The sequence below is a fragment of the Callorhinus ursinus genome, unplaced genomic scaffold, assembly GCF_003265705.2.
Source record: "Callorhinus ursinus isolate GAN/ISIS: 27379988/994484 unplaced genomic scaffold, GSC_fseal_2.0 scaffold4, whole genome shotgun sequence".
Taxonomy (NCBI): Eukaryota; Metazoa; Chordata; class Mammalia; order Carnivora; family Otariidae; genus Callorhinus; species Callorhinus ursinus.
In genome coordinates this window covers 136610729-136636463 of record NW_027397066.1, presented here as the reverse complement: position 1 = coordinate 136636463, position 25735 = coordinate 136610729, and the positions used below count along the sequence as shown (strand labels likewise).

The window sequence follows — 25735 nt, the reverse complement described above, 5'->3', positions numbered from 1 at the left end:
TGACTCTATAGAATTCGTTTTTAAGAGAATGATGTAAGTACATCCGCATTATTGTGCGACCACCATTACCATCAATATTCAGAATTTTTTCATATTTCCCAACTGCAACTCTATGCCCATTAAACATTAATCCCCCATTTCCCTCTCCCCTCAACCCTGGCAACCACCATTCTACTTTTTATTCCTATTAATGCGACTACTCTAAGCACTGCATGTAAGCTGAATCATGTAGTATTTGTCCTTTTGTAACTAGCTTATTTCACTTACTATAACAACGTCTTCAAAGTTCTCCCATGCTGTAGCATGTATCAGATTATTTTTGCCTTTTTAAAGCTGAATGGTATTCCATTGTATGTATATACCACATTTTGATTATTCTCAGATGGATTAGGACACTTGAGCTGCTTCCACCTCTTGGCTATTCTAAATAATGCTGCAGATATCTTTTTGATCTGAGATTCTGTTTTCAGTTCTTTCAGATATGAATTGTTAGATCATATGGTAGTTCTATTAATAATTTTTTGAAGAACATCCATACTGTTTTCCATAGAAGGCTGCATTATTTTGCATCCCTACCAATAGTGCACAAAAGATCTAAGTTCACCACATCCTAGCCACAACTTCTGTTGTTGTATGTGTATGTGTGTTTTTATTGCAGCCATCCTAATGTGTATAAGGTAATATTGTGATTTTGATTTTCAGTTCCCTAAAGATTATTTTGTTGAGCATCTTTTCATTTCTTGTTAGCCATTTCTGTTTCCCTGAGGAAATGTCTACTGAAGTCCTTTAACCATTTTTTTTTAAATGAGGTTATTTTGTTGTTGTTAAGTTATAGGAGTTCTTTGTAAATTCTGGATATTAATGCCTTATCAGATATATTATTTGCAATTTTTTTCTCATTCTGTAGGGTTTCTTTTCACTCTATTGATTTTTTCTTTCAATGCACAAGCTTAATTTTGATACAGTCCATTTTATCTATTTTTACTTTTTGTGCTTTTGTTGTCGTATGCAAGAAATCATTGCCAAATCCAGTATCATGAAGCTTTTCCCCATGTTTCTTCTGAGTTTTATAGTTTTAGGTCTTACATTTATGCCTTTGATCCATTTAGAGTTAATTTTTTATATGGCATAAAAGTCCAACTTTTTGTTTATACATTTATCTGTTAATGGGCACTTCAGTTGTTTCCTTTTCATGGCTATTGTAAATAATGCTGCTATGAACATGAAGGAGTCCCTGCTTTCATTTCTTTTGAGAATATGCCCAGAAGTGGAATTGCTGGATCATACGGTAATTCTATATTTAATTTTTGGAGTAATTTCTATACAATTCTTCTACTTTGCTATCATATACTTCTATTTTTCTATCATTTATCTACCATCTACCACTATTTGTTTAGGCCCACATTATTTTAATTTTTTTATCAGTCCTTTCTGTGAAGGTTATATCACATATTATTTTCTTGTTTACACAAAAAACATAATTCATTTCATTATTTACACACATAGAAAATTGCTATAACCTGATTTTACTATATTTTATTTTATGTAGTTCTTTTGTTTCCCTTTCTTCTATCCAGTAACCCCAATGTACATGTTATCTGTTCTCTTTGCCTTTCGATCCTTTCAATTACTCACTGTTCATTTGCTTTCTGACTTAACTAGTTATCATTTCTAGTCCAGTCCATCCATCATGGTCATCATTTCATTTATTTATTTTTATTATATTCAATTAGCCAGCATATAGTACATCATTAGTTTTTAATGTAGTGTTCAATGATTCATTAGTTGCATATAACACCCAGTACTCATCACCACGCCTAAATACCCTTTTGCCTACATTCTTGACACCCATTCCTTATTGCCCATCTTGTTCACTGATTGGCAAACTTTACCAAAGGCCATAGGAGTTTCTTCTTCCCTGTCTACAACCAAATGGATCTACATTCCTGCAGAACAAGGGTCTTTAACTTACGGCCCGTGGGCTAAATCTAGCCTACAACTTATTTTTGAAATAGGGTTTTATTGGAACACAGCCATGCCCATTTATTTATGTATTTTCTATGGCTGCTTTCATGTTAAAACAAAAATTGAGTAGTGCTACAAAGACCTATGACCCACAAATCCTGAAATATTTACTATCAGACCTTTATAGAACATGTTTGCCAATCACTGCCTGTACGATATCACAAATTTCTCAAAATAATACCATCGCAAATTCAGCCACGACTTGAATACCAATTTTGCCCAGCAATGTTTCTACATTTTTTGAGTTATCTCTATCTGCATAGTCCACAATAACTATTTCAAATGGTCTCCCTTTTTCTTCAGACATTCTTAGTAAATGAACTCGATTCATCATTCAAAGTGAAAATTATTGCCATTAATTTTATGCCTTTAAACCAACTGATCAACCTATATCCAGACTCATTGCTTCCAATTACTTCCTTTTATAATAGGATATACTCCTCTAACCCAACCAAGATTTTTCAACCTATGTCAAGCTCATACTCCCTTCTGGTTTTTCATTTACTTTACTCATAAATCTGTTCCTTCTTAATTTCTTCAACTTTTCTTCCCATTAATAATCAAACATAGATATGATTGGGGCACCTGGGTGGCTCAGTCGTTAAGCATCTGCCTTTGGCTTGGGTCATGATCCCAGGGTCCTGGGATCGAGCCCCGCATCGGGCTCCCTGCTTGGCGGGAAGCCTGCTTCTCCCTCTCTCACTCCCCCTGCTTGTGTTCCCTCTCTTGCTGTGTCTCTCTCTGTCAAATAAATAAATAAAAATCTTAAAAAAACATAGATATGATTATCTTTTATCTATATTTCTATCTATCTATCATCTATCATATCTATCTATCTATCTATCTATCTATCTATCTATCTATCATCTATCATCATCTATCATCTACCTATCTAGTACGGTATATAAAATATGTATGAGACCTCCTTTGAACCACCTCTCCCTTGACTACCAAATTCTCTTCATCCCTTTAATAGTCACTCTTGACTATTTCTACTGCCTCTAATCAACTCAGGTGCTAACTATAATATGGCCTTACCCCAACTCTTCCAAGGCATTTTTATGTCATCTGCGATTTGCTTCTTGCTATGTCCAACAGACATTTTCCATCTTTTTCCTCCTGAGATTCAATATTTACCCTTCACTGTTGAATATTTTTCAAGCACTCCTCACTTGAATTGACCCATTCCATTTTCCTCCAGCTACTTTTGATACTTCTCTGAGTCCTTGATAGACTATATGACTTATGGTGGTATGGCTATGGGAGAAATGGGCACAAACAAGAAAATACTTCACAGAAAAATTTTATAAAACTTAATGTTAAGAGTGTTCATCCAAGTGCTACCATTACTTATTGTATAACTTGAGAAAATCTCTTACTTCTATTGGCTTTGTTTCTCATCTATAAAGTGTAGTTTAATAATTAAACCTATTTTTTTAGGATTAAATGAGTTAATATGTGTAAGTACTTCAGTAGTGCTGTACACATAGTTATATCTATGTACTATAAGGGTTAGGAATGCCCTCCAAAGCCTTCATTTAACCACCTCAGGGTCAATGAATCTTAAAATTTTCATATTTGGGGGGACACCTGGGTGGCTTAGTTGATTAAGCATCTGCCTTTGGCTCAGGTGTGATCTCAGGGTCCTGAGATCAAGCCCCTGCTTCTCCTTCTTCCTCTGCCCCTGCTTATGCTCTCTCTCTCTCTCTTACTCCCCCCCCCTCTCAAATAAATAAATGAAATCTTAAAAAAAAATTTCCATATTTGGATAATGTCAAAAAAACTTAAATGTCTTAAAAGTCCCTTCATATTGACTATACTTTCCTGTCCAGTCTCATCTGGTACTTAACCAACTAAACAATTAGCCTCATTATTTTCTATTAAGAAACTGAATTTAATTCTTTGAAACCCTCTAGCCATCTGCTCCAATCAACAAATCTTATTAAATATCTATTAATTTTTATTTAAAAGGTGATAAAAATCAACCCATAAATTTAAGAATTGTCTCATAAATAGGAAAAGTATGTTTGTTGTTTTTAAATTTGAAGAAAAATGATAATTGTACAGAAAGTATTTGGTCATATTAGGAACTGTTCAATATATATTTTGGTACATGATATTTTTAATGAACAGCAATGAGTAATTAGAGTTTGAAAATAAAGTGTAATTGAAACAATTTAGTAGTGAAAAAATAAGATATGTAAAAAAACTAATAACATATCTGTGATGGGTGAAAACTCTCCTCCACTTTTAAAGATATCCACATCCCAGGGGCGCCTGGGCGGTTCAGTTGGTTGAGTGTCTGACTCTTGATTTCAGCTCAGTTCATGATCTCAGGGTCATGGGATTGAGCCCTGTGTCGGGCTCTGTGCTCAGCAGGGAGTCTGCTTGGGATTCTCTCTCTTTCCTTCTCCTTCTGGCCTTCCCCCAACTCTCTAAAATAAAAAAATAAATCTTAAAAAAAGAAAATATATCCATATCCCAATTCTCAGAATGTATTAATATGTCATATGGGAAAATGAACATTACTGATATAGTTATGGTTAGGGACCTAAAGATGGAGTCTCCTACATTATCTTGATGGAGTTAGCTAATCACAAGAGCGCTTAAAAGCAGAGAGCTTAGTTTGGTGAAGCCAAGAAGAAGCCACAGAAAGGAACATCAGAGAGATCTGAAGGATAATAAAGATTGGACATACTATTGATGGTTCTAAGATGTAGGGGACCCCATGCACATACCATAGAGGGGGCGTTTGGAGCTAAAGGTGACATCAAGGAAACTTCAGTCCTACAATTTCAAGGACTAAATTTGGCCAACGTCTGCATGAGCTTTGAAATGGATCTATCATAGAGCCTCTAGAAAGAAATGCTACTGACACCCTGATTTTAAGCCTTGAGAAACTCAAAGCAGGGGACCTAGCTGAATTACAGTATACCCAGATGTTTAAACTAGAGAAACTGTGAAATAATAAAATTTGAGTTGTTTTAAACTGCTGTTAGTAATAATTTGTTAGGACAGCAATTGGAAATTAACCAACATCTTATAATTGTTATATAACTTATTAATCAGTATCTTTGCAATATAGAAAAGTATCCATTCATACAAAGTTACTTGTATGATAAAAATGACCTTCACCATCATAAATATTTTTGAATATTTTCAAATTTTGAAACTGAAATTTGGCTATTATGAAATCAGTAACAGAATATTCAATCATCAGTGTTTTACAGACTCACAGATATTAAAAGACTGTGCAGATTGTATATTATCTCTCTTCAAGAAGTTACAACCTATTAAATTCCAATGTTTTATTTATATGGGTCCTTTTAAATGGATTTGAAGCATAACTCTGAAGCTTATTATGCTAGAAGATTGATTTTACCCAGTTAATCAATCACGAAGTCAGTGATAAACACTGAGCACTACCATGCACAGAAATAGAATAAAGTTTTAAGGCATTTTCAGAATGCCTTATGCAGAAATCATGTAGTATTCTTTTCAACACAGCAGCAAATTAATTCACTTCCGAATTTGTAAACCATCAAGTATAAAACATACCAGGTACTCGGATACCAGGAAGGCCTTGAGATCAATATACATGTCTTCTGCCTTAATCCTCTCTGTAGATTCTTACCATAATAATAGAAGAAAAATAACTTTGCTCAGATAGTGAATTATTAAATTTCAAAAATTATTTTCAAGCTATTGCTACAAAATATATTCAACACTTCTATCTTCAAGTGTGAATCTCATGAAGCATTGTTCTACTGAATAATGCCATGAACATCATTAGTGATGGATCAGAATGATTTTTTTTAATCTTCCCATCCACATATGAATGGAGTTATTCTTCAATAACAGCATTTGTATTCTTTGTGTCCTATGTTCTAGCAGCAGCAATACATGAATTAAAGACACTCTCTGACACATAGCTCTCGTGAGGCTTTAATTTTTTACTTACAATACAGCAGAGCATCTTAGATATTGATCTGATAATAAAGATAATTAATACCATGAGATTTGGAAGGATGGAACATACAGGCTTAGCAAAGCTGCTCGTCTAGTAAAGTTTATTATCTCTTTTTACCTAACTCAACGAATGGTTATCAGAGTAGAGCAAAGTGAGAGTTCCACATCATTACCCCTGAGTGCATTGCCTATCTTACCATTTGTCAGAGTCCCCCGGTTTGGAAAATTGTAAATGGGCTCACTATGTTAGATTCAGAAAAATATTATCAATACACACACACACACACACACACACACACACGAGTACCATTAAACTGGTTTTAGAAATACTTAGACTACAGTGGCTATAATCAATGTCCTAGAGCTACCTGTTGTGGAGGGCAGTTAGCTTTCTTCATTTCATGACCACAGACGACTCGTTCAATCACATAACAGAAGTAACACAGATATGATGTGGCTGCATCTTTAAGCTCATGTGAAGGGAGAATCCAGGGAATCAATTATTTTCCTAATAAAGAAAATACTAAAGGTTAACCAAGATGGCCTTCTTTCAATGTAAAGAATAGCACACCACCTAAATAATTTCAAAAGTATGCACAGACATGAAACTTTATGATGACTGCATGATTGTATTCTGCTGTCATAGACTGAGTACCATCATAAAGTAACATTCAGTCCTTGAATCCTGTGCAAACCAGGAGAAAGACATCTTTAAAGGATGCCATATCTTGCAGTTTATTTGCTGTGGAGAGGGAAGAACATTAGTACTAGAGGCACAACAGGAATCTCTTTTTACCCTGTCTTCCATACATTTCAATCACAGCTCATCAGGTGTTCAAGAAACTTGATGGAATGCCTGCCACATAGAGACATTTTTTTTCTCCAAAGGCTTTTTTTTTTATTATTAGTATACATACCATACTAGCTAGGTAAGATACTTATAAATATTTATGTATAACATAGCAATAAATGATATATTCAACTACAGTTTCACAAGAATGTGTCAGTCATACTGAAAATTCTGATTGCAGTATGTTTAAAACTGAATGCTGTGCTGGATAAGAGATTTTAAATCTGAGACCTAGAATGTCTATGAAAAGGAGAGGATTTTGCTTTTCCATTAGGAACATAGAGTGATAAAACAGAAGGATCTCTTGATATTGCAGAAATGATATTTCTTTCTCATATTTCTCTGAGGAGGTTTTCCTTTAAAGAAAATCCCAGACCCCAGGAAAGCTTAAATCTGAGAAAGACTGTCAGGCTCCATTCATTTCTCCACAAAATAATTGTGCATTGAGTGACTACATAAACCCAAATGGTATCCCTACTGTTTGCCAATTATGCTGAATACCAGCTGTGAAAAGACTAAAAGAGATAATATAGTTCATATAGGAAATGGATAGTTTGTTCATCAATCTTGCCCTCCCAGAAACACTCCGCCCCCCTGCAAGAAATGAATGAGTAACAAAAATCTAAACACTAAGACATTTGCAAAAGTTTTTGTTTTTAACTGGGACTGCAAAAATGCTGCTTTATTTATTTTTCATTTCCATAATGTGACAAGTGTAGTGCTTTTCATCACCTAATACCAATCCCTGCAGCTGCTTAATGAAACATATCCACTGCCATTTATCATTATTTTCTAACAGTTCTCAGTATTTCCAAATTTCTATCCAATGAAACTAAAATTAATATATTCATATAGACTATGATAACCTTATCAACTACTTAAAAATATGACCAAAATATAGTTCACTGTAGTCACCGATTCTGTTATTTTATCAGGGATTGTTTGAGCTCTTCTGAAAATTAAATGAAATATTTGTTTATATTAAAGATATTTATACTACCTGGAGAACAACCAATGATGACAGTCGTGCTTATGCAATTTATTCTTACATTTTAAAAAATTATTTTCTGTGGCATTTTCTGAATTAAAATATGACTGAAGCTTAAGAGAAGTGAACTTCTTAAATTTCTAATTACTATTTGAGTCACTTAGAAGTGCTAATTTACCAAAGTTTTATCCCAACACATATCTAAATTAAAGGTTAACATTACTTAAGAGGTAAAGAAATCAGGGCAATTTTGTCTCAATTGAGGAAAAAAAGATGGTCTTTGTATATTCCTTCCCATCTGCCAGCTTGAAGATTTTCTTTTTTAAAAGAAATGTAGTTTCCATGAAGGCTTAAAATGTCCTTTGACATAAGCACTGAAAGGTGAAAATTGGCCAGGCCACGTGGGGACAGCTCCTGACAGTGGTGTTCTAGTTCCTCCATTGTAAAGGAAGAAACAGGTGGCATTTGGAAATGTTCCTCTTAGTCTCATTTGAAGAGGTGCTTCTCTCTGGCTGAGGCTGGTTTTGTGTATTATTTACTATATGTATCCCATTAAATGAGATTAATAATTAGAGGCAAGATTTATGACATAAGCTTTTCCTCCTGAACTATTTGCTTAAAAATAACAGGTAAATTTTTTTTCAGGTCCTCAGAGATTACATCTATAAGTTAAGCTTAGGAACAAACAAGATGAAGATAGGAAAAGGATTTTTATCTCAGGGCTAAAAATAAAATGTATAATTAGTGCTCTAAGATGAGACATCACTATTCAATAATCAGTTAGCCAAGTCTAATCTTAGCCTGTTTATGGCATTCTGTACTACATCTGTGTGATATGGTAATCTCTAAATTTGAACAGATGTCCTGAATGTTATGTCAATATTTGAATTGCTATTATGGCTATGAATCAATATTACTTTGTAAACATCCTTATTTTAAGAGGCTTGAATCATGGCACAGTGGTTAAATACACAGCCTCTGGAGTTTAATTGCCTGGTTTTATAACCCAGCTCCAGTATTCATTGACTATATCTCTTTTGGAGACTTGCTCGACACCCTGTTGCCACGGTTTGCCCACCCATGAAAGAGAAGTAATATTCATCTCATAATATAGTTGCAGGGATTAAATGTGTTAATATTCAGTTTGAGATCCTGTAACATGATGAACATTCAATTATAATTGTTTGTTGTTATTCATGTATACATTAGGTCTTCCTTCCACATTTCCTTTTTGGAGTCAGGCAAAGTACATTGCACTAAAATATCGATTATGTGAACAGATGAAAAGTAGAGTATAGGGATAGAAAGTAAAGCCATTTGAGTCAAGCATCTCTTTGATTCTAGTATCAAAATAGCTCAGGTGAAAAATTTCTATTTTATTCCATGGTTTAACCTTTGCAAACATCAGAACATCATAAAATAATATCTTCAAACTGAATTAATATCACTAGTCTCTATCCAAAATATTTGTAAATAGACCATCAATTATTTTTTAGTTTCTCATAGCTCACTCATCACTATGGTGATGTATTCTGTTTACATTAAAAGGAGAATCTAAATCTAACTTTGTGGGGGAGGCAGTCTTATACGTCATAAACTGCGGTGAGCTCTTTACATATAATTTAATCATTTCAAAAATGCATGAGTTAGGTTTTGATATTACTGTATAAACTAAAGAACACTAAGATTTAGAAAGAGCCAGTGACTAACTCACATGTCCACAGCTAGCATATACTGGAGTTCGGTTCATAACCCAGGCACCTTGTCTTTTGGTAATTGAGAACACTCATTTAAAAATATATGGTCTCAATATCCAACTGAACCTAGGGTTCACCTTTTGAGCTTTCATTTGAGTTTTACTGTAATGATTTTATAGACCATCATAATTTCCCTCAGGTGTCTGGTCTGTCTAAATCCCACCCTACTCCCAGCTGTGCGATTTCTACTTTTCTTTCCCTTTCACACTGTTTAGAATTTCAAATTTCTTCAGTGTGTTTTCTTTATTAACTCAGATTATTACAACAAAACACTTCTGCATTTGGCATGCCAGGCTACACTAAAGATTAGGCTTGGGCTCTTCTCTAATGTACTTAAACTTCATGTTTTTTATATTTCCAAATGGGCCTCTTAACTGGATTATATTGTTGTGAGTAAAATCGGTATTCCTCAAACTTGAGTGTTCATCTGAATCACTTGAAGAACTTGTTAAAACACAGACTGTTGGGCCATACACCCAGAGTTCTGATTTGGTATGTATTAATTGTGCTGAGAATTTGCATTTGGGCTACAGTGTAAGTGACCACTGGTATAGACTAATATAGTATATTTTGAAAATGCTTTCAATCGCTTTGTTCCCATGAATGCTGAGTACTTTTTTAAATTATTCTGAACATTATTTTTAACCTTTGACAAAATTCTAACTATCTACATTAGTTAGGGATTGATAAAATTTTGATTCTATGACTATTGTTTTTTTCCTTCTCCATTTTTGGGGGTGTTTCTATATTTTACAGACTAAAGGAAGCATTAGTGGAACAGGAAGCTATAGTACAGTTTGTTAGTTACAAATGTCTAACATCAGTCACTATCATTTGGCAGGCTCCAAAGTAGCACAGACTCTTAGCCAAACTACCTAAAAGTCAAATTCCAGGTCTACCATTTCTGAAATCTGTCACCCTGATTAAATTACTTAACCTCTGTGTGCCTCAGTTTCCTAATCTAAAAAAGGGAAATAATAGTAGCATCCATCCTATTTGGTAGTTTTAATATCATATAGATTAATATATGAAAGGAATTTAGAAATATTTACAGTGAGGGATATAGGAGTTTTAACTTTAATGGTGTTATCAAGCTTTACATAATGTCAAATATTTTGCTTGGAGAGTTTATTAACTGATAAGGTATGATAGACATAACCATCAAGGATCAAATGGAATTCAAATATCAGCTTAACATGTTTTGCATTACTTCTATATTTTTAATTCAACCATAATATTCCTGGAAATGGTATGATTGAAATATTTCCAATACAAAAGCCTTCAAAAATACCATATTAATAAAGCAACAAATAGGCTTTACTACTTATGAGAAAATGAATTTCTTATTCTTGAGAGTATTGCATTCATTAAAAAACCTATTTCAAATTCTTTAATAGACACAGTGCTTATAAAACAGCATATAGAATCCACCTTTTGTTTTAAACCCATTTTTTCTAATAGTGTTCTATGTACTTTATAATTAAAATATAATCATCAGAATGGATCGATTGTTTGGCCAAATATTTATTTCTAATTTTGTAGAAGACTTATCATTTTTATGCAAGAATAACTAATAGTGCTAGCATGGTAAAGAGTAGCGTTTTACCTGATTAAAACCAAATTAACATAAACAAACTATTCTAGGAAAGTTAAATGCTATGCTGAATATCATTAGGCAATTCCCAGAATGTTATAGTGCCCCATTTATAATAATTTTATTATGTGTATGGACATTTAAACAATTTGTGTGAAACATAATGCTTACTATGCATCTTCAATATGCTTTTTTGTACCATGACCCTGCTGAATAGACAATATGAAATCTTTGCTAAAAGAAATAGAGTAGCCAATAAGCAGATAGCTCTCAGAAATTTCAAAGTATCTGAACTACACTAGAAGTGAAGTCTGTGAGTTGATGAATGGCAGGGTTGCATCACATTTTTCTGTTTGGACTTAATATAGAAAGGAATGGTAAGGCATTTACAAGTTTTAAGGAGAAAAGACACCTGCAAAATGTTAATTTGTAGATTAACAGTAATTAGATAGAAGTTGGCTAGATGGAAAGTATGGAGGTTTGCAAGTTAGGCAGTAAATAAATTAATCCTAGAATCAGGGGCGCCTGGGTGGCTCAGTCGGTTAAGCATCTACCTTCAGTTCAAGTCATGATCCCAGTATGCTGGGATTGAGCCCCGCATTTGGCTGCCTGCTCGGCAGGGAGTCTGCTTCTCCTTCTTTCTCTGCCCCTCCTCCTTTCTCTGCCCCTCCTCCTTGATGGTGCTATCTCTCTCTCAAATAAATAAATCTTTATTATTTTTGTGTTTTTAAAGATTTTATTTATTTGACAGAGAGAGCACAAGTAGAGGGAGAGAGAGGGAGAAGCAGGCTCCCCACCGAGCAAGGAGCCCAATGTGGGACTTGATTCCAGGACTCTGGGATCATGACCTGGGGTGAAGGCAGCCGTTTAACCAACTGAGCCACCCAGGCATCCCCAGTAAATAAGTCTTTAAAAAGAAAGGAAATTAATGCTAGAATCAGATGAATGATAGAGTACTAAGTTAACTTACCTACTAGTATCGATGGAGAAATATAATAGAAATTAAGAAGTCAGGGTAGAAGAAAGCTAATGAGATTAAACATTTATCTCCTCACCTCCTTAAGACTCCAGTAAAATGAGAGTAAAATAATAATCCCATAAAAAAGTTGGGCCGTTAATGAAAGGAATCTTAAATAAATTTCTCAAAGACACAGAAAAGAATACAAGATATTTCTACAATAAACATATATGATAAAATACTGAGGAAAAGCACTAAAATAAAAAGAAAAAGAGTATATAAATTCCAAATCAGTAAGAGGAAAATGGTAAAATAAAAACAAAACAAACAAAATTTATTCAAAAAGAAAACATACAAAAGCAAAACAGTAGTGAGCACAATAAGAGTTACAGAAACAAATTTAAAGACACTGATCATCATAATTGTCTTAGTCCATTCAGACTGCTATAACAAAATACCACAGACTGAGTGGTTTATAAACAACAGTTTTTTGTTTTTTTTTCTCACAGTTCTGGAGGCTGGAAAGTTCAAGATCATGGCACCAATAGATTCAGTGTATGGTGAGGGCTTCCTGGTTCACAGTTTTTTCACTATGTCCTCATAGGACAGAAAAGGTTAGGGAGCTCTGTGAGGTCTCTTTTATAACAGCACTAATTCCATTCATGAAGGTTCCACTCTCATGACCTAAGCATTTCCCAAAGGTCCTATCTCCTAATACCATTACATTAAGCAGTAGAATTTCAACATAGGAATTTAGAGGGGATGCAAACATTCAGACCATAACAATAATAAATATAAGTGGTCTAAACTTACCAATTAAAATTGGTACCAAAGAGAATGTCAGATTTTTAAAATCCATTGATATGAGATTAAGATGAATATAATACTGCCTTAAAGGTAATTGGGTAATTTAGGACAGAGTTAGTAACTAAGGCTGTCAGATAAAATATAATGTAGTATTTGGGAATATGTATGCCAAAAAAATTGTTCATTATTTATCTGAAATTCTAAATTAACTGGCTGTTCTACATTTTTATGTCCTAAATCTGGCAACTCTAGTAATAGCTGAAATGTTCATTTACTGCACTCTTTTTTTTTAAAGATTTTATTTATTTATTTATTTAGAGAGAGAGCATGTGCTTGAGCTGGGTGAGGGGAAGAGGAAGAGGGAGAGAGAGAACTGCAAACTGTGTGCTAAGCATAGAGCCAACTGTAGGGCTCAGTCTCACAACCTTGGGATCATGACCTGAGCCAAAACCAAGGGTTGGATGCTCAACCTACTGAGCCATCCAGGCACCCCTCATTTAGTGCACACTTTTGGTCATTTCTATTCTTCCTCTTTTCAAAGTATATGTCAAGATATTCAACAAATATTTAGTAAGCAAACAGGTGTTAGCACTGAGGAAGGCAGTGAAAATACAAATATACATTTGTATACAAAATACAAATTCTGTATTTGTGTGTGTGTGTGTGTGTGTGTGTGTAGAAAGATAGATATAGTTGTAGCTATAGTTTCTTCAATAAGCTGGTCTAAGTTTACCTGATAAACTAATAAAATATAGGCAATGTATACAGTGGAAGAATAGGGGGGAAAAAGTGTAACAACATATTGGCATTTAATTTATGACAATGTATTGAAATGTTATTTTGTATAACACCTGGTTCAAGAACTTGTGAATGATACAAAATGAATCATAAATGACCCTTACCATCGGCATATCATAGTCCAAAAGAGGGGGAAACATGTCATGTTTCAAAAAATGAAAGGTAAGGGCACCTGGGTGGCTCAGTCATTTAAGCATCTGACTTTGACTCAAGTCATGATTTCTGGGTCCTGGGATCGAGCCCCATGGTGAGCTCCATGCTCAGCAGGGAGCCTGCTTGTCCCTGTGCGCCTCCCTCTGCTCGTGCTCTCACTCTCTCTTTCTCAAATAAATAAAATCTTTAAAAAATTAAAATATAAAAGAGGTAAAATGAGAGGGAGAGTCAGCAAGAGAGAGAGAGAATTAGAATAAATGTGATTCATACAAAAGACTATAGAATTTTAAAGGGAGAAACGAACTTAGGCCCCAGGTAGGGCCTCTATGTTTCTGAGCCCTAGGGACTGGAAATATTGCGTAGGTTGCCCCTAAGCTGGATGAGACTTAGAATGTAATTCATTGACAAAAGCATATTTTTTTTCAGCTTTACAAATTTAACTCAGATTTACCATTATTGCAATACACAGAAATCATAAAAAGCCCTGAATGCTCAAGACACTTTTCTGTTGCATAAGCTACTAGGCCCATGTGCGTGAAGAAGCAACTAGGAGATCATGGCCTCGATTTAGCACCTGAACGAATGTCAAGTCTGCTTTTCCTCTTGTAGGGATATGGTTATAATTACTTTATTTAAACTCTGAAGCAGTGGTTCACCACACTGGATGTATGTCTGAATCACCTGAAGCACTTTTTAAAAATATTGATGCCCTGGCCCCACCACAGATGAGTTAAATCAGACTCTGAGAAAGAGACCCAGGTATCACTTGTTTTAATGCTCCTCAGATGGCTATAATATGAAACACACACTAAAAACTGCTGCTTCTGAGAGTCCTCTTTTCTCATTTAGTACACCTTAAAAGCCACTCCCAACTGTGCCAAAAATATTCTCTGGGGTCTGAATTACCTCTTTGTCTAGCTTTCCTGACCATCCCCACTAGGCAAATGGCAGATCTCTCTTATGTTCACAAGTTAGTGTAATACCAAATTTACCCTGACTACATTTAACAAAATGCTTTCGCCTAAAACAACCCCTTTAGACCAAGGGGTTACTTCAATAAAAGCAAAAGGTCTAGTCTACTCTTTTATGATAATAGAGAAAAATCAATGACTTTCCTGGGATATATGGGATATAGTAGCCCTCCTTCGTTCTGACACTATCCCTTAAATTTAAATAAAATATTAGTTTCTCACACCATTTTGAAATGCATTTATATGACAAGTTAAAGGAGCTTTTAAAATTAAGATTAAAAAATGCTGCTTTTGAATTGGCATTGAATATATCTGTATCTGTGGGGTTTTTTTTCTGTTTCCCCAAAACTCTACATTTACATTTCAAGAAAAGAGCCAAAAAACATATTGATATCTACCTATGCTATGCCATTATTCTATACACCAGGGGTTAGCAAACTATGGCCCACTGCCTGCTTTTGTACATAACATTTTATTGGAACACACCCATGACAATTTGTTCCCATACTGTCTATATCTGCTTCTGCCCTACCATAACAAAGCTGAGTGGTGGTAACAGAAATGGCATGCGCCAGAAAGCCTAAAATATTTACTCTCTGGCCCTTTACAGAAGAACTTTGTCCAAACCTGCTATAGATTTTTTTAAAAGATCTATTACTTAAGATAACCTGAGATAACTAATTCCCTCAGACGGGTCTTTGACAATCCCTCATAATAAACAAAAGAAGGAAAATGGGTTATTTGTGAAACAAGTCCATTCCTCAGTGTGAAATGATACTTCACTTTCTTTTTTTCACTCCATCACCCAACCTCTTTCCCCTTGTCCTGTTTGTTTTATTGTGTTGTGCTTTTTGCTTTTTCCCCCCTTCTATGATGCAATTTCCTATCTTTCTGGGACTATTTAAAAAGCTATACTTCCTTGGACTTTTAAAATGACTGCCATCTTTCCAGAAATGAAGTGCCGAATTTTCTTTGCTTCCCTTGAGATCTTCTACCAAGTCTGGAAAAGATCATTTAAGGATGATTTAAAGAGTCATTAAAATAAAATTAAACTTCAGATCATGCCTTGCATAGCTTCCTATTTAGTCTTTAAACCTGTCAGAATTCCAAAAAGATGGGTCTGTCCAAGGGACCTGGTCCTGAATTAAGTATGTGGTACCAGCCAAAATGCTGGCATATTTTAACATGTTAAATATTTAACTAACTCATTATTTAGGAGGGACCTAGGCAGATGGTACAATCAGTTCAAGAAAGCCAGAGCCACATACTTATATGGAGTAAACAATTGTAGAGATGTACTTACAGGTATACATGATTCTGGCTTTTTCCACAAAAGAGGGGAGAGAAATCAACTGAATCTCTTCCAGTCAGAATTCATTTGCAAGTCCATAGACAAGAATTACTTGTCGTTGGTATCAGTTATCTACAATTTACAGAGCAATAAAATATTTCAAAGGCAGTGAAAGGCTGAAGTTAGATAACCCTGAAAGTTGTGTTATAAATAATGAATAATTTTCCATTGGAGACACCTAATAATTTCTTTGCTCATTCCAAACTTATTTACTGAACTGTAGTACTAGAAATCAGTATGTGGCCTGAACAACATTGAAATCATACAAAAGGAAAATCTTTAGACATAAACTATATAAGCCACTGTTATTATTTTAACTATGGAGCCAAGAAGAAACTAAATTAATTGAAGAAAAGAAAATATTACTAAAACATTATATATTTTTGCATTAGTATCTACATGGAGATATATAAATATAGGTGTATGAATATTAATGCATGTTATCTTCAAAGAAAGGTGTTTTTGTTTTCACTGCTTATAACAGGTAACTAAATCAAGAAATTAAATAAATAAGAATTTTAGAGTTTATGTAAAGGCAAACATCATGGTTTTTCTTTTTCCTTAGCTACTAAAAAGCCAGGCATTGTTTTAAAATGTATTTATTAGGGGCACCTGGGTGGCTCAGTTGGTTAAGCAACTGCCTTCGGCTCAGGTCATGATCCTGGAGTCCCGGGATCGAGTCCCGCATCGGGCTCCCTGCTCAGCAGGGAGTTTGCTTCTCCCTCTGACCCTCCCCTGTCTCATGCTCTGTCTATCTCATTCTCTCTCTCAAATAAATAAATAAAATCTTTAAAAAAATAAATAAATAAAATGTATTTATTAAATAATTCTGCAACTCATTTGTAAAATGATTGTCTTTAAAAATAAGGAGTTTGTAATTCATTTGCATCTGAAAACATACATGAGGACAACCACTTAAGTAATCCCCTTTTACTATTTATTCATAATGTGAAAATTAGGAATTTTACATCTCTATTGACTTTAGAAATTTCACAGATTTAAAATTTTTTTCTTATGTAACATTCATAGCTCATATGCTTTTAGCTGTAGCAAAATTAACATGAGAAGATTCAACTTAATGAAAAAGCAACTTTTTACTGTATAAAGTTATCTTGAACTTACCTTTGATGAAGTAGCCCATAGGCTTTTTCTAAACAGTAGTCAATACACTATCAAAGGAATATATCTCTACAAGCATTGTTATTGCTCATATTAATATAACTGCAGATTTTGTTTTATGCATATACACACACACATGCTTGCATATGGTGAAAATAAAACTGTCAGCTGAATTTCACAGTAAACTTTGCAGTTCAGAGAAAGGCAACATCTCTTTTCCTTATATTCTTCCATGTAATTTGCAACAGTTAGTCAGTTTCTCCCTTTTCAAGAAAGAGACTATAGTGCATAAAGTTGTATGATAAAATTGTCTTCATTTCTTCTCCACCAAACTATTAGTGCTTTAGCAGTCTCTTTTCAAGAAGTCTGTGTGTTAATAGTCCTTGAAAATACATGTGATCATGGTTTGACCATTGTCACCTTCACACTTTACAAGTGCCCTCCTTTATTTTTTGTTTGTTTCAAGTTTTTACCTAAATTCTAGTTAGTTAACATATAGTATAAAACTGGTTTCAAGAGAATTTAGTGATTCATCACTTACATATAACATCTGTGCTCATCATAAGTGCCCTCCTTTATCAGCCATAGTTCAACCGCCATGCATTTGTCAGTGACTCATTAGTCCAATTTATCAAACTGTTTTTTTTCCTTCTGAAATATAGAGATTCTGAACAATAACTATGTTTCCTTCTCTCTCATTGAGACCTCTACCAGGATATCCCAAAATTACCTCAAACTCATCTGATTTAAAAATTAATTTATCATTTCCTCTATATTTATTTGCTCATTGTCTCATAGGTCCAATTTCTACGGATGGCATACACAGTCTACACTTAATGTAGAAACCTTCCAGTCCTCTGATTTACAATGCTTATATAGTTTTCCCTCTGTCTTTTCTATTACCTCACTATTTTTGGTCAAGGTCATGATGAGCTATTGTTAAAACATGAGGTATATCCATGGGGCACCTGGGTGGTGCCGTCGATTAAACATCCAACTCTTGGTTTCAGCTCAGGTTATGATCTCAAGGTCATGAAGCACACTCAGTGCATAGTCTGCTTAAGACTTTCTCTCCCTCTGCCCCTCCCCCATCCTATCTCTCTCTTTCTCAAATAAATAAATAAATCTTAAAAAAACATGATATATATCCATAAGAAAGTGCATGACTAAATAGATATTTGTTTCTTATCTTGTGTGACTAAGTATATGTGAATTAAAAGAAAATGTCAAATACTGTCATATTTCTATGATAATATATAACATTGACAAATTGAACAGTTAAAATTTATAATCTTCCAGATAACCAAACTGTCCAAAGGACCCAGGGCTCATGGATAAACTTCAGGAAGAAATTAACTCAACTTCAAACTTCTGTAGATAAATTTAGCATTAAACTTAATGCTTAAGAAAAAGTACTATAGTCCTATAAGAGTACATTTCTGGATTTGTTCCAGACCAAAGTACTATGCTTAATGTCTGTTTGATTTACATTTCCCATGTGGAAGTATTACAGTTTTTCTCTGTGGTTTATCAAGCTTGCCTGGTAATTGTATTACAATTTGATTTACATTTTTTGAAGTTGTGAGCATACAAAATCATGATGTTTAGATAAGCTTGGTAAGTCATTCATGTCATTATTAGTGGTGCTCCTAATGATTGTTGTGGAAAATAAAAATCCTACCAACCAAAAGACTTCTCTGTCCCAATATAGAAGACAAAAAAATGATTTATTATTGTGTATGCATATCAGATTTCATGCATGCAGGCAGCCCTCAGAAGATTAAGTTCTTGACAGATTTTCACACACATTTGTACAATAACAGAAGAAAAACAATTAAAGCTTCTCTATCTTCTTGGGGCTCCTGGGTGGCTCAGGGTTAAGCATCTGCCTTTGGCTCGGGTCATGATCCCAGGGTCCTGGGATTAAGTCCCACATTGGGCTCCCTGCTCAGTGGAAAGCCTTCTTCTCCCTCTCCCTCTGCTGTTCCCCCTGCTTGTGCTCTCTTTCTCTCCGTCAAATAAAAAAGAAAAGAAAAGAAAAGAAAAAGCTTCTCTATCTTCTCAATAGACAAATATATACAAACTTGTGAGTTCTGTATACCTCACAGGAAACTTTTGAGTTAATTTCTGAGTGATGTGTTTACAATCCTAGGGTTAGAAATCCTCAACCTTTCATGTAATGTCAAATGTCAAGCCTATTATTGGGCTTATTATGCTTTCAATGATATGGTATAGTAATTGTTCTTACTTCATAGGGGCATTATAAGATTAAAGGAGTTATCTTTAAATTCTTAGAACAGTACCAGCACACAATTGCTGTGTAAATATTGGATTAGAAATCATTATATGACTATGGCTTCACATATATGAATAGCATATCTTTTATAACATCAATACAAACAATAAAATTTTCATTGACAACCACATATTTGAGTGATGTGATAAAATGGTGGGGAAAGATTATTTAGGTTTCAAAAGTACTAAGAGACCTATTCTCAGTGGAGTTACATGAGTCTTAGTTTTGGTTACATTTGGTGCAGGGATAGATTTACTTTTTTTGTAGTCTGGTTAATTTTAAATGATTTGGTCAAATTCTTTAATTCTTGGTAAAATAGGTGATGGGTGTTCAGGAGGGCACTTGGGATGAGCATCAGGCGTTGCATGGAAATATTGAATCACCATATTGTACACCTGAAATTAATATTACACTGTATGTTAACTAACGGGAATTTAAATAGAAACTTAAAAATAAGGTTCTCTGCCTCTAGGAGAAAATCATGGACCTTAAAATGTACTAAGTTGTTTGGGCACCTCGGTGGTTCAGTCAGTTGGGCGACCAACTCTATATTTAGGATCAGGTCTTGATCTCAGGGTTGTGAGTTTGAACATGGATATAGGTAGAGCGTATAATGCTAAGAGAAATAAGTCAGAGAAAGACAAATACCATGTGATTTCATTCATATGTGGAATTTAAGAAACAAAACGAGTGAGCAAAGGAAAAAGAGAGAGAAACTGAGAAACAGACTCTTAACTGTAGAGAACAAACTGATGGTTACCAGAGGGGAAGTGGGTGGGGGGTTGGAGGAATAAGTGATGGAGATTAAGGAGTGCACTTTTCCTGATGGGCACTGGATGGAAGTATTGAATCACTGTATTGTACACTTGAAATTAATATTGTATGTTACCTATAATGTAATTAAAATAAAATAAAACAAAATAGAAAAAAAATTCAATTCTAAAGGGAAAGAGGTATATTATTAAAAAGGAGATTCTAGGGGTGCCTGGGTGGCTCAGTGGAGAGTGTGCTTGGGATTCTCTCTCTCTACGTCTGCCCCTCTCCCATTCTCTCTCTCTAAAATAAATAAATAAACCTTAAAAAAAGGAGATTCTAGATTTAAAAAAAGAATTTTACTCCATTTATTTGCTAAAATTTTTCTTTAAGATCACCGATTACCTACAGTTTAAGGAATTCAGTGCACATGTTTTATTGTTTATCTTACTTTCATTCTGAAACATTTGACATTTCATCATACCCTCTTTCTTGAAAAGTTCTTCTCCCTTTAGCTTCCTCTTCAGTACTTTCTTATTCTACTGCAACTTCTCAGATAGTCCTTTCTCTTTTTCTTTATGAGTTATTTTTTCTCTATTTGCCTAGAGTTTATTGTTATGTTTATCTTTCATTTTTACAAATAATCCTCGACAAATTTCCTGAATCCCATATATAAGTTGATTTAAAATTCAGTTCTGAAGATGAAAGAGGTAGAGAATAAAGGACAAAAGGGATATTGTTTGTATATAAAAATCATTCTGCTCCTTTCTAGCTCTGTAACTTTGAACAAGTTATTTAATTTCTCAATGCCTTAATTCCTCATCTATAAAATGGTGATAATTGCATTGTTTTTCTTTTGGGAATGTTGTGAGGGTTAACTGATTTAATACGTATAAAGTTCCTGACACAAAGGAAACCTGCATTACATGTGATTTATTGTTAATAGCAGATGTTCCTATTTATTACTAAAAATCTGTGACAGAAATTTTATTAAATCTATAAATTCCATAAGGTTTTACATAATTGTATAACTACTTCTTGTACATTTCCATAGACTGTAAATGCCTTAACTGCAAAGCCTTTATTTTTATTTTCTTTGGATTGCCGGCAACCACTTGAACTGTCGAGGAAATTTACAAGTTGGGAAATGAAAGTATTAATAGAGATCATTATGATGATCACATTACTCAATTAGATTAAAATTAGAGTGTAACAACTCAAACTTTATCATCTTCCCTCAAATTTTAAGTATTAGTAAACAGGTTCTCAGCATTTAAACCTCAGTTCCCATTGCCTCTCACAAGCATTCTGATCTCCACTTTGCTTGTGGCCCCAGGTCAGCATTGCCAAACTCCACCCTACCTACTACTAGTCAGATGAAAGGAGATACAGACCCAAAGTCAAATACAGAAATCCCCACGTGGGTCTATTGGAATAGTCTATGATGCTTTTTCCCATTCTTTTATTGCACATTCCTCTCGCTTCCTGATGCATACACATGTGCACATGCACATACACCCACAATCACAGGCACACACACACACGCTTGAAGGCTTCCTTTGTGCCACTTTCATGGACACCCAAATTGCTACCTATTCCTCTAGATTTGATTACTTCTCTCTTTTGTCAGTGATTTCTTTGCGATTCCGAAAACGTTCTCAGTATTATTTTTTTTACTGAGAATGGAATAATGCAAAGTTGACTTAATCTGCATCACAAAGTTTATGTTTTATTGTAAAAAAGAAGTTCTTGACAGAATTGCTAAACCCTAAAATTGCTGAACAACAGTAGTTATTTCACGGTCTTTGAAATATAAGACAGTTTCTCATCTCTCTAGAAGAGATTGTTTTCCATCTTGTCTTGAAAGAGCATGAGACTTCAAATACTGTTTTTCAACTCCATGCTTCTCAGACATATTTAATAATCTTTAGAATTCTTTTTAAATTGTAGATTCTGTTAAAATCTAATTGTCAAAATTGACAACATTTATAAAGTTAGTATTTTCTCTAAAAATATGTTCTAAAAATTCTTGGCTAATATAATACTTACTTTTTCCTTTACAGATTACATTAGGGACTGTATTTTCTATACTGTATTTTATATCACATTTGCTATCAGTGGTATATACTACTTTTCAATGTACCATTTAAAGACATTATCATAGGGGCCAGTATAAGAAAAATCCTTTGTAAGATAATTATCTGAAGATTTTAGAGCAATTGCAGTTATTTTTGAAGACATTAAGCTAAGCAATTATTTTTACTAACTCTGATGTTGCTAGTATTGTCCTGGTTATTTTATGGGAAATACTGAAAATCTGTGATGCATTGTTAGTTCAATGAGCTTATACTTCAGCTCGGAGAAAAAATTTGCAAAGTTAAAACTTCAAGATACAAAATGCAAATATACATCATGTTATACACTGAGTGCTCTAAAAGGAGAGATAAATGAATATCAGAAAAATAAAGACTTTTGTAAGAATACAAATATGAACTTAGTATTATTAAGAATAGAATTTTTTAAAATGCAAACACACACACACATACAAACGTCTTCAAAACAAATTCAGATGTAAAAAGCATACTTCCAGTTAAAAATATGTTATCCTATTTTGAAACCAGGTATATGGATTCAAATGTAAAATCCAACATAATCTAACCCTTTGCCCTGGGCAAGTCATTTCATCTCCCTGTGCTTCAAAACCTGTGAACTCTCTATATAGGAATGTATAGCGAGGATTAAAACTAAGATAATGTATTTAAACAATTGGAGCTGTCATGTTTTTCTATGCTCTTCATAGAATCAGTTACTTTGGCATAGAGAAAACGCACATTAAATATCTTGTTATTAGATTTGATACAAAGGAAAATTTTCTATCCTACCATGAAAATAGCCCATTATTTTTACCTTGTATGAATTGTAAAGTATGCAAGTAGGAACATAAAAATTATGTACCAAATATGTTATCTATAAGAGGTATCAGCTTCTTAACATTAATACAATAGATGATTCCTTTTCAATAATATTGCTCTGAAAATAACTTAGTTCTTTTGTTACAGGAAATAACTGCAAGGCCACTGAATACAGCAAGATGAAAAGTATGCTTTTAGGCTTACAAAATCAAAAATATATTACACAAGAAAATGAAAACCCTAACGGTGGTGACATATCTTGGAAGAAGTTGTTGGTGGATCAAATGTTTAAATATTTTGATGCCGACAGTAATGGACTTGTAGATATTAATGAACTAACTCAGGTATGATTCATGATTAAACTAACAAGTTTATTTAAATATAGCATGTACAATATCTTTACATCTGTGTGAATTTATTCCTTATTAATAAAATATATATTTAATCTGTATTATTTGAGAGTGTGGACAAAACATATTTTTAAGGGTAAAATTTGATTACTGTTAAATAACAAAGATTCAACTGAGTAAATTTTAAAGATTTAATTGACTTTATTAAACAATACTTGAATTGGGCAGCATCCCATCTGGCAAATAGAGGGGTGCTTGGACAGTGTTACAAAATGGAAAGTTTTGTAGAGGGAGAGTGGGGCAAGAAAATTAATAGCAAAAGAGAAAGATAGTTCCAGGCAAGGCCACTTTCCCTTAGGTGGAAAGGCATGGGCTATTATCATGTAGATTACCTCATCTTCTTTTGGGGGATCTAAAGGGCCCAAGTGGCAGACTTATTGGTGCTGATTGAAAAATTCCTGACTGACCTAATAAGACTACATTTCTGGGGGAGGTTGAACTACAATTTGATTATGTATTAAGCCACAGTTTGGGGATGTGGCCTAAGTGATGCCATTTTAGGGCTGTTTTTCTGTTTTTTGGTTTTTGGTTTTTGGTGTCGTTTTTCTTTTAACAATATTAACAATTAATATTCTATCAGCAATATTAATTTCAAGTAACATTGATATGATGTTTTGTAGTTCAAAAAGCAATAACTACTTTTGATAGGTTTCTATACCTTAAATACCTAAAGGAAACACCAGTTCTTTATCTTACAAAATTTATAAGGTATCTTCAGATATACTGTGGAGTTTTCGTAACATTTGATTTTCTATATATATTAGTTTTTATTAACATATCTACACCATGGTAACCATTGGTTGGGTACAAAATAAGATCTGACCGAATCCAGTTATTATCAGAGTAGCTCCATCTAAATCCAAATGGAAAAACTGTTCCTCATTAGAAAATGGCAGTGACAGCACTTTAACTGTACCTGTTTGAAGTTTGTGCCACGTCAAGTTTGTATTCATTTCCTAGGACAGCCACAACAAAATAACGCAAAGTGGGTTTCTAAATCAACCTCCCTCTCCATTCTGGAGGCTCAATGTCTAAAATCAAGGAGTTGGCTAAGCCATGCTTTCTCTGAAATATCTGGAGGAGGATCTTTGCTTGTCTCTTTCAGTTTCTGGTAGTGCTAGGCATCCTTGGTATTCCTTGGCTTGTAGATAACATCATTCTGCCTCTGTAGTGACATAGCATCCTCTGTGTGCCTGTCTTTGCAACATCTTGCCTTTTCTTAAAAGGACACCAGTCATACTGGATTAGGGAGCCACTCTACTCCAGTACGACCTCATTTTAAGTTGTCTAATTACATCTTCAACAGCCCTGTTTCAAAAAAAAAAAAAAAAGTAACATTCGGAGGCACTTGGAATTAAGACATCAAAATATCTTTTAAGAAGATACAACTCAACCCATAATAAAGTTCATCTGCTACAAAATTTAGTTTTGTTATCTCTGTTTCCCTTGATCTGGACTTGCTGTATGTCTGAAAACTACCCTTCCAATTCATTTGAAAGTTATCTTCAGAAACCCATTTATATCTGGGCTATCCGTGAGGTACATGCAAGGAAAGTTCTGGGAGGTTACTGACTTCCTTCTGAATACATCCCGTACCACATAAGTCATTTCCACCTTCAGCAGTGTATGGTGAAAATGTCAGTATCTCATCTGTCAGTAATCAGCTATGAAAAAAAAAGAAGGAAAATAACAACAGAAGGTTATAATAAACACTCTTTAAAAGATAGAATAAATACCTAGATATGTATAGCACAAATATTGTTTTTTACTTGCGTATTTTTAGTTACAGGTACTCTTCAAGAACTTTTTGCCAAATATTATAACCAATAATACATATGGTTTTATTAAAAAACTTAGAAACATATAATATCATAATTTAATATGGAATTTTAAAATAACTTAGAAGGGTAAAAGGGTAAAAGATCTTAATGGTGTCTCTTAATAATTTACAAGCTATTATTAGCAGAAATGTAATATGTAACTCCAAGATACTGCCAGTGACAAGTAAAAATTACAGAATATAA

General features: G+C 34.0%; 1 protein-coding gene across 2 annotated transcripts in view; it reads left to right on the top strand.

Moving 5' to 3' along the window:
- Positions 1-25735, top strand: part of FSTL5 (follistatin like 5) — a 747693-nt gene that overhangs the window by 341437 nt on the left and 380521 nt on the right. For both annotated transcript variants that reach the window (XM_025873977.2, XM_025873976.2), the window contains exon 5: positions 23449-23645. In XM_025873977.2, coding sequence (XP_025729762.1) covers positions 23449-23645 — 197 coding nt within the window. The remainder of the gene's footprint in view (positions 1-23448; positions 23646-25735) is intronic.